This window comes from Mustela erminea, chromosome 16 (genome assembly GCF_009829155.1).
Source record: "Mustela erminea isolate mMusErm1 chromosome 16, mMusErm1.Pri, whole genome shotgun sequence".
Lineage (NCBI taxonomy): Eukaryota > Metazoa > Chordata > Mammalia > Carnivora > Mustelidae > Mustela > Mustela erminea.
The window spans coordinates 49,679,265-49,692,006 of record NC_045629.1 but is presented as its reverse complement, the minus strand read 5'-3'; the positions used below and the strand labels follow the sequence as shown (position 1 = coordinate 49,692,006).

Genomic DNA, 12,742 nt, shown 5'->3' with positions numbered 1-12,742 from the left:
ATGGAGCCCTTGAGTTGGGTTCTCTGCTCAGCAGGAAGCCTGCTTCTCTCTCTCCCACTCCTCCTGCTTCTGTTCCCTCTCTCGTTATGTCTCTCTCATAAATAAATAAAATCTTTAAAAAACAGAAAAAGAAAAAGTCACTTGAAAAGAGGGAGCTGGAAAACAAACTGGTTATAAGAGTCCAATATGACAATGGATTTCTTACATGGAAGTAAATGAGAGGATGTTTGAATTCAGAGTATTAGAAAAACTGTGCAAAGGGGAAGTTTATAAGGTCCTTCAAAAAAAAGACAATATATGTTTAAATTGTTTGTAGAATTCCAAGGTACTAAAACGTTCTGCGGGCTGTGTATCATATCAACCAACACAAATAAATTAGTGGGGAGGGAAGAAGGGTAGCAATTCCTCCTTATTCATCTTCAGCTTGACATAGCTAGAGGCCGTCTGTTTTTTAATGTCCTGTGAGAAACATTAAATAATCGAGATGACGGAAATATAAATTAGATAATTACATTAGACACACTATATTGAGACAGCAACCCCAAATAGAGTTTTTAAAGGAAAAATCATTTTTAAACCAAATTAATTTTATAAGTTAAAAAGAGAATCAATTCTTTGGAAGAACTTACCATGCTCAAATCTCTAGCAGAAAAAACAAAATACAAAAGCCTCTTTAAAGGCTGCAGGACAGACTTCCATCTCAAATCATTCCATGCGTGTACTTCTATCTCAAAGATCTCCCTGAAGTGAGAGAAGTAATCACGTACATAGCCAACATGGAAACAGAAATTTTAGTGCAGTTCTAGAAGATAGAAAGCAAAAGAGATTGGAATAGAGGAGAAACCAATATCAAGAAGGCTGGACCCAAAATCTGGTGCAAAAGGGGTTAATATGAAGTGAGAACTGGTTTTCCCACTGAAAACTGTAATACAGAGTCTTCGGCATCCATGACCAAGGCAGTCCCTACACAGTGTACCCAGAGGAACTAGACGCAGCGTTCACTTTTTTTTGAGAGAGAGCACGTGCTCAAGCATGGACATGCAAAACAGGCGAGAGAGGGGGTAGAAAAGGAAAGGGAGAGAGAGAACTTTAAGGAGGCTCCATGCCCACTGTGGAGGCCAATACAGGGCTCCAACTCACAGTCCTGAGGTCATGACCTGAGCTGCAATCAAGACTTGGATTCTTAACCGACTGAGCTGCCCAGGTACCCCAGCATTTCCTTCTTAAATATAGAAGGAGTCAGGCTTTGAGGGACCCTAGGACCAGAGAGAAAGAAATAACTTGGTTAAATGCCTAGAGTAACTTCAAACTACCAACTGCGAACAAAGAAAAAAAGAAATTCAGCTTAAAAAAAAAAAAAAATCCTCTAATGTGTTCAATCCCCATCCTACTCCCTTGGACTTCACTTGTGCATGTCCGAAGGAATCTTCCAGGTGCCCTCAGCACCTGTGGCCACTCCTGCCACTAAAGAAAACAGCCCAGCCCGGGAAGAGTGCACTCCACTCAGCTAACAAACCTTACCAGCTATGACAGATGAGGAGTCAAACTCTTCACTTTTTTTGTTTTAAGATTTTATTTATTTATTTGACAGAGAGATCACAAGTAGACATAGAGGCAGGTAGAGGAAGAGGGGGAAGCAGGCTCCCCGCTGAGCAGAGAGCCCGATGTGGGGCTCGATCCCAGGTCCCTGAGATTATGACCTGAGCCGAAGGCAGAGGCTTTAACCCACTGAGCCACCCAGGCACCCCCAAACTCTTCATTTTTAATAGAACTAAAAATGACCAGATATTTAAGGAAACCTGACATGGATAAAGAGAACCTTAAAATGAATAAAACAGCTTATTGATGAGGAAAATAATTAATGCTGGATACAAAAAATAATGTTTTTAAAAAAAGGTTATTTAACATCTACAAAGCAAACGCGGGTTACTATGAAAAGGAAATAACCACAAAACAAGATACATAATTTCAGAAATTAAAAAAAATTGTATAAGATTAAATTCAAAAGAGCAAAAAAATTAATAACCTGAGAGATCGAAGCGAGGAATTTTGCCCATTTATAAAGAAAAAAAGGAAGCTATGAGACATAGGTAAAAGGCACACAGAAGGTATAATGTTCAATTAACAAGAGTGACAGAAGAAAGCAATGAAGATGATGAAAAGGAAAAATAAATAATCAGAGAAATAATAGAAGAAAATGTTCTCCAGCTGAAGAAAAACTTGAGTCTTAAGAATGAAAGGCTCCAAAGTGCTGGAAAGGATGATAAAAAGACATACATCTATCCTATATCCTCCAAAACCTCTTTATTAAAGATTAAATGGAAAATGCTACAAATGGAAAAAGAACTAAGTAACTTTCAAAAAAAACAACAGTCAACCGGTCAACTTTTTGTCTGCATCACTATATTCTGTAAGACTAGAGAAGAGACAGGAATCTGAACGTGGAACTGTGAACACAGCAAAAGACCAATTCTGTGTGACGTCGGCAAAATAAAGATATGTTTGGTCATGAGAGGATCCAAAACCTATTCTACTCAGACATCCCTTCTGAAGAAACTTACTTCTCCTCAATTTAAATTTTAAAAAGGCATTCATGGGCAGAAAAGAAAAGTGACAGAGCAATGAGAAAATTAAAAAAATAATAATAAATAAAATGTTAAATTCATTGTAAATAATTTCAGATCACAGAAATGAAATTTATGCCACTAAGAAAGGATTGTTAAGAATAATACCAAATGATGTATGGAAGTGATGAATCATATCATACACTTGAAACTAATTATTACACTGTATGTTAACCAACTGGAATTTAAATTAAAACTTTTTTTTTTAAGTTTATCTGAGAAAAAACATTTTTGTGATGAGAAAACTCTCATTTTAATTCATCACTTTGGATTATTAGAGGTAGTATTCATTTTGCTCACCAAGAAAAAAAAAAGTTAAACCAAATTCAAATATAATATCTGAGCCTAAGAGAGTGGCTATTTTAAAAGTATACTGAAAATCATACTTTAGGCAAGCCTGGGTGTCTCAGTTGGTTAAGCAGGGGCCTTCGGCTCAGGTCATGATCTCAGGGTCCTGGTATCGAGGCCCACACTGGGCTCCCTGCTTCTCCCTCTCCTTCTGCCTCCCCATGCTTGCGTACGCTCTCTCTTTCTCTCAAATAAATAAAATCTTCAAATAAAAAGACAAAGAAAATTTTGCTTTGTATGGAAGAAGAGTAATGGATAATGAATGATGAATTCTTGATATTGATAGAAAATATAACTTTAAATATGTTTATTAAAAACTTCCGTAATTGCAATTACCAGGATAAACATAGGATGTAGAAATTTTACAACAGCAGTTTGCATAATAGGGTCTGCAGACCCCTGGGGTCTCTGAGATAATTCAGGGATCCAAGAGATCAAAATCATTTTCATAATAATACAACATTACTTGTCTTATTCACTCTGTTGACATTTGCACTGATGGTACAAAGCTAATTGTGGGTGAAAGTTTTTACTCCTGGCATCAATCAAGGCAGTGACATAAAGCTGTCCTTGAGTCACTGTGTTCTCACCAACAACACATAAAATAAAAACAAACTGAGCAAACAAACAAACAAAAAGTACTACTTGGGAATGTCCTTGACGAAGCAGTATAAAATACTAATTTTATTAATTTCAAACTCTGGATACACATCTTCCTAATATTCTGTGTCAAAGTGGGCAGTACCGACAAGGCACTTCTGCCTACTGAAGAACAATGACTGCCTCGAGGAAAACATTTGTGCAATTGTTTGAGTAGAAGCTGAACTAGCTACTTTTTTTCCAACCACTTAATTTTCACATTAAAGACAGACTAACAGACTAGGCTTTCAGACTTGTGTGTTTGGCTGACATTTTCTCAAAAAGAAACCAGGTGTGACTCTGTCACTTCAAGGAAAACAACCGGCAGTATTTGTTGCCAATGGCAAAATTTGAGCTTCAAACCAAAATTATAATTTTTGAAAACCTGCCTCCACCCTTATTGATCTCTTCCTAATAGTTAAGGATTTCCAAAGAGATCAATGGCGATATTAATAGATATGATTTTTTCTGTTATGTATCATGAAACATGTTAACATTTGCAAATTCTGAATAACTAAGTCAACCACTATTTCCAAATGCCAATGCATGACATGACGAAATCATACACAGGTAAAATATCTATTCAAAGTGCAAGGCAGATCCAGGAATTTTAATGTAACAGAGAGTACAGAAAGTTTACTGCATGATTTTGGTTTCCACACTGCAACGAACCTTTAAGAAACGATCACTTGTCAAATTTTGAGGCCATATCAAAGAATATCTACAATTATCTGAAAAGGCTATAAAAATGTTTTTTCTTTTTCCAACTATCAGTGTGAAGTAGGACTTCCTTCATACACTTCAACCGAAACAACATTTTGCAACAAACTGAATGAAGCAGATGAGAATCCAGCCTTCATCTATTTAGCCAAGAATTAAAGAGAACTACACAGTGTAAAACAGGACCACTCTTCTAACTAAATTCTTTTGTTTCAGAAAATTTAATTTTTCACTTTATGTTAGTATGTAGTAGGTTTATAATTATTATTTTAATTAAGGTATAAATATATATATTTTTAATTGCTCATCTTTAATTTTTAATATGGCAAATCTTAGTATCTACCTATCTAAAATCCACACTAACACAAGCTTTTCAGGGACTTCAATAATTTAAGAGTGTAAAGGGATTCTGAGAATTAAATGTTTAAGAACCACTACTCTAGAAAATCACTAGAGAAAAATAACAGAAAAAGAAATATCCTTCAATGAAAGAAAAGTAAGAATAAAAATGATGATATAATACAGGAAAAATAAGAGCTTACATATCAGCAAATTGCAACAGTGAAAATGAATTAACTCTGCCTTTAATAGATAAATACTTTTAAACTGAATATTAATACTACGAAAGAAACCATATTTTTTTAAGCTTTCATGATACATAAGAAAAGTGACACTGTATCAGGCCATTAAACAAGATCACCTATTTAAAAGGATTCTTATAATACAAACTAAATTCTCTGTCCACACATAATTAAATTGTAAATCAACCAAAAAAGGTGGATATTAAACACTCTGTAAACAGAAATTTCAAAACACTCTTCCAAATATTCACAGGTCACAAAATAGTTCTTAAGAGAAATTATTAAAAATCAAAATTAAATTATAAAATACACCTTATACATTGTGGGATATACATAAATTAGCACCTAAAGATAAAAAGCATTTTATATCTTTGAACGCTTTTATCAGAAATTAATAAAAGCTAAAAGCCAAAGAGTTAAGCATACACAATATTAGAAAAAAAGTAATAGGGCACACGGGTGGCTCAGTCAGCTAAACGGCTGCCTTCAGCTATGTCATGATCTCAAGGTTCAGGGATCGAGTCCCACATCAGGCTCTCTGCTCATCAGGGAGTCTGCTTCTCCCTCTCCCTCTGTCCTTCCCCTTCCGCTGTTCACATTCTCTCTCTCTCAAAAAAGTAAAATAAAATCTTAAAAAAAAAAAAATAGAACTACTCCAAAGAAAGAAAAAAGGATTTATTAAAGATAAAACAAATTAATGAAGATATGATAATAGACAATTTTAATCAAAAGTCAGTTCTTTGGGGCGCCTGGGTGGCTCAGTCCGTTAAGTGTCTGCCTTCAGCTCAGGTCATAATTCCACGGTCCTGGGATGGAGCCCTGCTCCGGGCTCCCTGCTTGGTGGACAGCCTGCTTCTGCCTCTCCCTCTGCCTGCTGCTCTGCCTACTGGTGCTCTCTATCAAATAAATAAATAAAATCCTTTTTAAAAAAAAGTTCTTTGAAATGACAAAGAAAACTAAAAACTGGCAAGAATAATCAAATGTAAAAAAAAATGTAAAAAAAAAAAAGAATAATCAAATGTTAGGGAGGAAAAGAAGACATAATTTCAGATGCAGTTCATGTAAGAATTTCTGAATTCCTTAATGCTAATACATTTGAAAACTTAGAGAAAACAGAAACAGTTCTAGAAAAATATAGTAAAAACTGATTCAATTATTTGGAAAGAGAACAACAGTAACTTTACAGTGGAGAAATCTGTCAGCTACTACTTAAGCAAATGATGAAGGATGACATCACCAGTGATGTCACGATGTGAGGAGGACACTCCACCTCTGTGGTGTTCTTCCCTAAAATCCGTAACTCTAGGCTAATCCTGGGGAAAACCTCAGACACATGCAAATGGAGGGACATTCTGCTGAGTACTTGACTACTGATGACTATTGTATCAACAGTGCTTAGGGGCACCAGGGTGGCTCAGTCTGTTAAGCGTCTGTCTTTGGCTCAGGTCATGATCCCAGAGTTCTGGTATGGAATCCTGCATCGGCATCCCTGCTCAATCCTCCCCCTGCCCCTGCCTCTTGCTCGTGTGGGAGTATGCTCTCTCTCTCAAATAAATAAAGTCTTTAAAAAAAAAAAAAAAAGTGTTTCACAAATAAGCATGTGAGTCAATAAGAAAATAAATAAGGTTAAGAATTAGAAAAATAAAAACAACACTTTCAGATGAAACTGTGAGTGATGTCTCTATTTAGTAGATTTTATCTAATATTGTTTATGCAACTGAATATAAATGGAAGAAAAGACCATCTAGCTGATAGAGCAGTACTGGACTGACAGAATTAGCTTGAGGGAACTAGTAAGTTGGGCATTTTCCTCTTTGTGGCATCCAGATTTCTTGATTTCCTCTTCTCCGCTTCACACATAAAAGCGGGTCACAGAAACGTTTATCTGACTCATCACTCCAAAGCATGAGCCTTCTACTGTGCACCTTTCCCTCCTCACCCAAACGGAAAAGCTCCCTGATTCCTTTCAGAATAGATTTCCGCCCTGTGAACTATCCCAGTTTCTAACCAAAAGGTCTACTTAGAAGAGAAGTGACATTTTTAAAAGCATCTCATATTTTAAGCAATTTGTTCTAAAACCACTCAGAACTAGATATAATCTACGCATCTATGTATTTGTAAGGACTGCCGATGGCCTGAGGTAAAACTTGTTTCCACATTTATGAAGAGAGTCGCAGCATGTAAGTGCTGAAAGAGATCGTCATCATTACCCACTCCAAACTTCTCGTTTTACACATGGGGAAACTGAGGTCCAGAAAGATCCTAGCCCTTCCCTAGGACTGCACAGGTGTCTCTACTAACATCAAAATGATTAGAGGACAAGTTACAGGAAAACATATACACTACTGGTTAATTTGTAGTGCTTTCTGGACAGATAAACACTCTTCTATTTGAGGAGAAAGTGAAAATTATATCCGTCTTGGGCAAAAAAGTCCCCTTCTCCACCCACACCCCTGACCTTAATTTCTCCCTCAATTCACTGAACAGATCTTTATTGAGCTCCTTTTGTGTAACAGGCGCTGACCCAGGAACAGGGGACACAGCACCAACCAAGTAAGAAAATATCAGCTATTTCTTCCTTCCTTCTGTCTTTCCTGACTTCTAACCAGTAATCTTGTCACCAGAGCTTCCACTAGAAGCCAACAAAAATCTAATCTGGTACTCAAAGTTGAGGTCCTTTTTCCGCAATTAGGCTCCAATCCTTAGATACAGGAGAACAGGTATAAGATGCAACAGAAAATTGGACTGCGGAAGGCATGTGTTTCCTACACAGAGGTGCTTCTATTTACAAACCCTGCAAGGAAGACCACATTGACTGACAGGCTTAGCTGAGTGCCAACTACGGGCTGGTACTGCTCTGACTACTGGGACCCGGTGATGAACCCCAGATGCAGTCTTCGCCTGGGGAAGCTTTTGCAGATGAACACATCACTGCAGGTGTGACAAAGTTGAATGACACAGAAGCAGAGGGTGCCGTGAGAGAATCTGTCATGTGGGTCCTGTGGTGGCCACAAACACTTCACAGTCTTCCACCCAGAGAAAGCACAAGGACCAAGGAGCCCACCGCCAGCTCTGAAATCTACCATGACATTCGTGTGGGGGCCATGCTTTCTCATGGGCTGCTCCTAGCCAATCCTTGCACAGGGCAGGACTTCTAGAACAGGCCCGGTCCTGGAAGGCAAGGGATTCCTCTTATGGCGGACTTTGGCGAGAAGACTTCCCTGGCCGTGCCGAAACTTCCCTAGAATGCAGGGGAGTCTTGTAGGCTTCCACTCCACATTCCTTCCCTCTCTCCTTTGCTGGGGGCCGTATTTGCTTGGGGGCATCTGACAGCCCTCCCCACCGCTGCCAGCTCCCTCCCCGTGTGTTCTCACAGGTGGTTGCCCTAATGAAATCCTTGCATGTTTAATCCCATCTCAGAAAGTGCAGACTAACACAGACCCTCGTTTAGATTGAGATGGACTGTTTAGGATTGGGTTACTGGGGAACTGAGATTCTGGGGTGCCTGGGCGGCTCAGTCAGTTAAGTGTCCGACTGATCTTGGCTCAGGGCATGATCTCAGTGTCCTGGGATCCAGCCATTGGTTGTTGGACTTGCTGCTCAGTGGGGAGTCTGCTTCTCCTTCTCTCTCTGCACACCGCCCCTCATGATCATGCTCGCGATCTTACACTCTCTCTCTCTCAAATAAATAAATAAAATCTTAACCAAAAAAAAAAAAAAAAAAAGGATTCACTCTGTCCCTCTTTCTCTCTCTCCTCACCCCAACCTTCCTCTCTCTCTCTTTCTCTGGGGGGAAAAAAAAAGTGAGACATCAGTCAGATGGAAGAAAAGGAAAAGGGAAGGAGGGCATTGCAGGAACAGCATGCGCAAGGTCCCTGAGGCAGATGAACCTTCTCCCAGCCGAGGAACTAAATCGAGGGCAGTGTGTAACTGGACTGCAACATCTCAACAAGGAAGAAAGCAGGGTCTGGTGAAGCCTCAGAGATGGGCAAAGGCCAGATTATGTAAGGATTTGTCATTTAATTCAAGAATTTTAAACTTTTTTCTAAGTGCATGGCGTAGATAGATAGATAGGGTCTTGAGCAATGGAACAACCTGATCAAATGCATGCTTTACAAAGATCACTGGGGCCGCAGTAAACGGATCAAAAAGAAGTGTTAGGAAATCAAGAAGGAGGCCACTGAAATGGTTTAGTAAAGAGATAAATTAAGGATTATTTCGGACCTAATGGGAAAAAAATCATTTCTTAGGGTCTCCCTTAATATTTCATGGCCTTTTGTTGATCTCCAGGCATGCGATAGTTTATGCCTTATTTTTAATTTAGGTGCAAGTCTTCACTTCCACCATCCTTGCACATAGGTATCACATCCGACTCAAATTGTAATCTCACATAAGATGTGATTTAGTTCATATGCTTCAAAATTAACAGAAATACCCAATAGTAAAAGCGTTAGACTACACCTCTATCCTTAATAGATACGGAAATAGATTACAGACCCATAAACGTTCCACACGGAAGTAATGAGAAAGCCCATACAAAGTCCAGGCTAAACACACTGATTACACAGGATGTTCCTCCTTTAAAACAAAATAGGGAAAAAAGTAGGCCTTACTATATGATAAACGTCACCTAAAATTTAAATGCTGGGAGTAATAAAAACCAGTGAAACTTTGGTTTGCCTTATTAGAATTTAGATGGGCTTCTGAGAACACTATCAGAAAAATAAGAGCCAATTATTTTTCATCTTCTGGAAAATTATCAGAGGCACTCAGGTATCCCTCTGTGCTTGAAGTTTTAAAGGATACTCTAATCTTAGAGTTGTACACATTATGTGAATGAATATGAGTATGCACATATACATACACAAGGATCTTTACAAAAACACAGTGGTTTCAGGGGTGTGGTGTGTGTGATGTGGGTGAGGGGGAAGAGTATCGGAAGCAGCAGCAAGAAAAGGAAAGCAAGAAAAGCACAAAAAACACTACCTGTAAGGCAATCACACGGTGCATTTATGCAAATTATGTGTGTATAAAATTATATACATGTAAAAACAATTTAAAAGAAGGAAGGAAAAAGAAAAGAAGAAAAGAAGAGTAAGCTTAGAAATGAAGAAGAGCTGGAAAGAGGGATGGAGAGAAGAAGGAAGGAAGGGGACTGAAAGAATTGCTCTGGCAATAAAAATGTCCGGGCAAGCAGATGAGGTGTTTTATTCGTCTGTGTGTCTGTGTAGGGAGACCTTTACTTGGCCATTACAACAAGTTCCAGACAATTTTTAAGTGCCGTTTAGTATTCAATCACACATACAAAAATATGTGTATGACTATGTCAGAGAATATGTAAATGACTATTTAATCTGCTCTTGGATTTGGGAAGAATTTGTTAAGAAACGATGAAGAAGCTATGAAGAAAAAATAGGTAACTCTGACCACTTACACATTAAAAACGTGTAGGGATTTCAAGTTAAACACATAGAAGCGGGGCTGCGATGTGTGTATCTCAGAAATTCCCCAGGGAAGGAGCACAATACCATGTCATACAGTCCAACAGATGGTGCTAAAGAGAAGAAACAGAAGGTTCTGGGACCAGTGTGCCTGACCCAGAGCAATACAGGAGACAGAAGTTAGAGCAACAAATTTATGGAGCAATCTCACTAATATCTCCCTAACATGGAGAGGAGCCCAAGGACAGGTGAATAATAACTTGGGAAAATCTTTTGAGATAAGTCATTACCTCCACCATCAGTCTTTAGCAGAGATGAAAAGACACTGGTCTTTCTAGTCTGGGAGAGAAGAGGAAAAGAAACACAGAATGATTTCAGCCATGTAACTGTGGTTGGCTAAGAGTGAATCATTCTGTACTGAAGGGACACTGATAGAAGGATAAGTTGTTTCAGAGATGAGCAGGGAGGCACTAGGAGAAATACCTAAGATAAAGATCAGGAGCCTGCAAACTGGTTATGTTCTTGTGACCAAACACATGAGGAGCGATCGGAACTTGGTGGGGCTCCACCAAGCGAAGAGGGAGCTGTGCGGGCACTACTCCTGCATGCCCCAGCAAAGTATGCTTTTCTAATGGGAAAAGTCACATGGAGTTTAATGAGTGATAGTAGGATTATACCAGAGAACTCAAAGAGGGCATGCTATATTACAGACAAAGAAATCATGGGGCCAAACCTGCATTATGAACAAGGAGGATCATCTTGAGCCTGGAAGCTCTAGAACATCTAGGATTCTGCAGACAATCGGCCTCCTCTGCTGGCCACGTGACAGGGTCAGTGTGAATAAGCAAAGTGTTGGTGAATCCGAGTTGCCCTAGCTCTTCTACTGGATATCACCGCTGCATGCAAACATTTAGTTCTATTCCCTGACTTCAGTCATACGGTGCAGATGCTAGCTGAACTCATGCTAAGCCAGCCAGAAGGAGAGGTGGGGTTGCAGGACACTTATTAAAGCTTTCTAGGAACCATAGCTGCTTAATTACAACACTTGTGAAGCTTGTAACAGACTACCGCAAATGTACCTCAAAGTCTGAAGAAAAGACAAATGTCAATGTGGTCATTTTGATCTTATCTGACCCTCTATGAAAACCTCTTCTTTCTCGTCTTGTAGCTAAGGAAAGTGAGCATTTTACATAATTATACAGATTCCCCCACAACTGTTAGAATACCACGCAATGAAAGTGTCCTGCAGAATTCAATCAAGCACAGTGCGCAACCTGACTTCTTTGACAGGAAGAGGTCACTGGAGTGCCAGTCAGCACAGTCTTTTGTCCTGCTGGCTTTTATGACCTGCTGAGATTATTGTGGCAGCTGTCTAGACCCTTTCTCTGCTGACTTTGTTGTCCTGAGGCTCTGGCCTAGCCAGAGGGGTTAGATGGAGTGAAAGAAGGAACTAGTGCTCAATATTCCCAGTAGTGAAGATGAACTTAACAGAACTGAAAACTAAAGGGTAGATAAATTCAGTAAGACTCTCTGAAGGAGGGAAAACTGGGGAAGGAGCAGAGATCATTAAAAGTTCTAGATGAAGTTCATGACAATTTTCCACCGTGAATTACTAACGATGGTGCCAACATTTCTGGTATCCTTTTCTTTTAACCCAAGTGACTGACCGGAGTGAGAACGAAAATGAGAGATGCAAACAACTAGGCTGACTTTCTCCGGCAAAAGTAGAGGCCCCAGTACTCCATGGCCAAGGAAGGGGCTGATCTAAAACCCAAAGGCACCCCCCACACACAGGAAAAGGAGGCCTTCCTACAGAGGAAGAGTCAACGTCACACAGAGCATTTTACCAACTCATTCATAGGCTACCCAAGGTCAAGCTGAGCTTTCCCACCCTGCTACATCTTCGAGGGTGCTGGCTTTAAAAGGGCATGTGGGGCACCTGGGTGGCTCGGTCGGTTGGGCTTCTGCCTTTGGCTCGGAGTCCTGGGATTGAGCCCCAAGGTCAGGCTCCTGTTCAGTGGGACTCCTGTTTCTTTCTCTCCCTCCACCCCTCCCCTTGCTCATTCTCTCTCTCAATCTCTCTAAATATAAATAAAATATTAAAAATAAACAAATAAAAGGGCATGCAGACAGGGCTCAGATGGTGGGAAGACACTAAGGAAACCATTCATTTTAACTACAGTATAACAAAAGAAGGTCTGAATAGAACATATCAAGCATGAACAAAAGAAATGGCATAGAAATAGGGCAAAAAATACTACAGAATATCAAACAAATAATGAGAGAACATAGTATGCATAAGAAAACGGAACTAACCTCTCCCACCCGAAAAAGAATAGAATTCCCATAAGTTGCTTTCCACTCTAAAATATAAGAACATGAATTCAAT

The 12,742-nt window shown here is 39.3% G+C and overlaps 1 protein-coding gene across 5 annotated transcripts in view; it reads right to left on the bottom strand.

Moving 5' to 3' along the window:
* GRHL2 (grainyhead like transcription factor 2) overlaps positions 1 to 12,742 on the bottom strand; it is a 161,244-nt gene that overhangs the window by 122,232 nt on the left and 26,270 nt on the right. The window contains exon 1 of one of the 5 annotated variants that reach the window (XM_032316952.1): positions 7,579 to 8,407. The exons of 3 other annotated variants lie outside the window; for them this stretch is intronic. In XM_032316952.1, coding sequence (XP_032172843.1) covers positions 7,579 to 7,670 — 92 coding nt within the window. In that variant the 5' untranslated portion in view covers positions 7,671 to 8,407. Of the gene's footprint in view, positions 1 to 7,578; positions 8,408 to 12,742 lie in introns of those variants that run through there. One more of the 5 variants, XM_032316953.1, reaches the window with a different exon arrangement.